The 3,136-nt window shown below is 48.0% G+C and overlaps 1 protein-coding gene across 1 annotated transcript in view; it reads left to right on the plus strand.

Moving 5' to 3' along the window:
• The window catches only part of KIF23 (kinesin family member 23), a 30,241-nt gene extending 27,586 nt beyond the window's left edge, over positions 1–2,655 (plus strand). The window contains exon 24 of the mRNA XM_006032447.1: positions 1,801–2,655. Coding sequence (XP_006032509.1) covers positions 1,801–1,816 — 16 coding nt within the window. The 3' untranslated portion in view covers positions 1,817–2,655. The remainder of the gene's footprint in view (positions 1–1,800) is intronic.
• Positions 2,656–3,136: the final 481 nt, after the last annotated feature.

Below are 3,136 nucleotides of genomic sequence, written 5' to 3' on the forward strand. Positions count from 1 at the left end.
CCGTCCGCCCCCGGACAAGCTGCTCACGGCCCCATCCCGTGCCCTGCCCTTCCCTGCCCCAGCTGGACGGACCCAGCCCAGGCCCCTCCTTCACTGTGGAGGCCTTGATCGGCAATTGGGTTGGTATTGGTCGATATGGCTTGTTAATAATCAGCCTCCGGAATTGGCCCAAAAAATTTTTATCAGTGCACCCCTAGTTCTTTGCTTACAGAAAGGCATCTTAAAAGAAGGGCTCGTGGCAATGTGATTGCAAATTTGATGTAGCTAATGCACATTTCCAGCCATCACTGTGCCTTCGACATGTTTTATGGGAGAAGCACAGTTCAAGCCAGGGAGAAGCTTTCACTGTGAACAACCTGAGAACTCTTCAGGGTTTTCTGGCTGACTCAAATTCCATCCTTTAGGTTTGTGGATCTGAAGCTCCTGTCCCTACTGTACAAATAGCGACACTGTTGGGTCAGAAAGTCTACTTTTTCAATGGAGGCAAACACCTGTTTAGACCTAACAGAACTTCACAAGCCATGAGATTTGCAAACTGCAGTAGATATTTGCTATCAAAATAAGTGTGTAATGGAAAATCTGGTAACCTAGGCAGCAGAGAATAGTGTTCAATACCCAGATCTGGCTTCTTGCAGATAGGTGCTGGCAGTGCTGTGGAAGTGACGTATTCAACTCAGGGGAAGAACATTTGCAGTTTTACAAGACTTGCTTACAGGCAGGAGAGAGGGCTTCAGAGGTAAAAGGGCTTCCCGTGAAATGGTGGAGAAAGGGTGACCAGCCAAATCGAATACATTTCGGGCCCAAACAGAGAAGTTCTGCAACTTTAGGATAACACATTTTGAGCTAGGGCCATAGTCTGGTGTGCTTTTTCACCACCTGAAAACCGTGTTTGTCAGTCCACTGTCTCAGCAGAATAAAAAGCAAACTTGGTGCTTGAGAGAGGGTGTGGTATCTGGGGGCTAGGTATTTCAGTTCTGCCTATGATCATTTCCCTTGCAATGGGCACTGGCGTGCTGTGGTCTAAAGCTGCTGTGTGCTTTCCTGGGAATATTTGGGCCTGATCCTGCTCTTCCTGAAGTTAATGAGAGCTTTACATACTGCCTTTTAAGTCCCAAATGCCCTGGTACTGCCCGAGGCAGTCTGGTTGCATTGAAAATTGGTCATTTTGGTCTTTATTGTGCTATAGGAAAATATATTGTGGAGTGAACGTTTGCTCTTTCATCAGCTGTGTTAAATAATGCTTACCTTGAGAGGCCCGTTAAAATATATTTAATAAAATGCATCCCACTGACAGCAGGGGTCAGCAATAGAAGGCCCACAGGCTGCATGTGGCTCAGAGCCACAGGGGGCCTTTGCCATTGCCATGCTGGGGATAGGGCCGAGGTCAGACAAAGTTGGGCAAATGACAGCTGCGCCCATGCTGTAGTGGGGAGAAGCAGAAGTAGTGAGGGGGCAGCTTGCAGCTGCCTGCCCTGGCACAGCTCCAGTCCAGCTGGAGGGTTGTCTCCACCCAGCTGGGTTGCAGAGGGTGAGGGGGGCCTGGGAGAAGCCACAGCAGCACCTGGCCCTGGCATGGGTGCAGGGTACCACCACTCTTCCCGGCTTTGCTCCCCTCCCCTTGCTGCTGATGCATTGCTGAAGCCTCCCAGGGTACATAAAGGTTGCCAGGCCCTCATCTGTGCTATCTCCATACAACCAGGTGTGCAAATCCCAGGTAAATTTTCTTGGCTGCTGTTATGAGAAAAAGATGCTCTGAGAATCAAACCGTTGATCTGTATGTTACTTCTGTTTCTTTTCTAGGCGCAGAAAACCATGAGTTTTGTGTTCACTACCATCCCAGAATACTGTTTGTGTTACTTCATCAAAGGGATTTAATCTGAATTGCTGCCAGCAATGCCTTGGTAAACCTACTGCCTTATTAACACTGCCTGTGTGTATTTTATAACTGGCTGTGCTGGGCACCAGCGAAAGGGAAAAGCTTTCCCCAAACACAGGGAAGTTTTTGTATATTCAACAAACTTGAAGGTTTTTTATGCTGCCATATATTCTGGACTTCTCCAAATGTGCCTTCTAGCTTGTTCCTATCTGTGAGCCTCTTGATGATGATACGCTATTTTTCTTGTCAACTAAATCATGCAAGGTCTTGGCCTTGTTTTTTCCAAGGTTTCCTTTTTTATACATGTAGTGCAAAACGCTTTCAGTTTTGGTCACGGTCCTTTTGGGTCCTTTTGTTTTAAAGAAATAGACAAAAGCTGCTATTTATTTAGCTGCAGTCATGCACTTTAGGAACGTTTCCTCTGCCAATTCAGGCTCTTTTTATCATAATTAGAAGCAGTTCAGCAATAGGAATTGCCTATTAGAACAATTCATCAGAGAAGAGACGAGACTTTAATTGCTGGACCGACATTCTGTACATATGCAAATTAGCTTGAGAGAAACCATCGCAGTCTTTTGAGCCACCTCCAACGAGAGAGTACAGGGTTGCTGAGGCAGTCTATAATGATGAGCTGATATCAAACCACCTCCTTGTATGTATGAGTAACTAGTATATACGTGTTACAGTGGTAGATGTGGGGTGAGAGGCTAATAGGCTCACGTGTGCGGTGACACTAAGTGAATCTGTAAACCTGTTAAAATAAAATACTTTTTTTCCATGGCGGCTCTTGCTCAGTACAGACTCGCTAACTTGGCACGGCTTTCTTACCCTTCCAGAAGTACCTCGGGCTTCCTCCCCAGAATCTCCAAATCCTCTGGCACCGCCGTCTTCGTGAAAACCCAGCTTTCGATCATCCCGCACCCCTCCATGAGGGACCGTTTGCTGGCTTTCTCAAGGGCTCCTGGTCCTTACTCTAGGGCAGGGGTGGCCAACCTGTGGCATGACTGCATCTGCATGTGGCCCATGGCAGATGAGGGAGGGGACGGGGAGCACAGGGAAGGGAGCAGAAGAGGACTGGAGTGGCCCTTGGGCAGGGCTAAGTTGTGGCATGTGCTGAAAAAGTCATTTCCCGCTGCTGTAGGGCATCGGGCTCTACCTCTCAACCTCCCCAGGGGTGAAGGTGGAAAGAAGTGCTGAAGGCATCCTAAGGGCAAAAGCCTCCATTTGCTTACTTTGGGGGTGCAAGTGGCTGCCCTCGTG

Source organism: Alligator sinensis, unplaced genomic scaffold, assembly GCF_000455745.1.
Source record: "Alligator sinensis unplaced genomic scaffold, ASM45574v1 scaffold334_1, whole genome shotgun sequence".
NCBI classification, from domain to species: domain Eukaryota; kingdom Metazoa; phylum Chordata; order Crocodylia; family Alligatoridae; genus Alligator; species Alligator sinensis.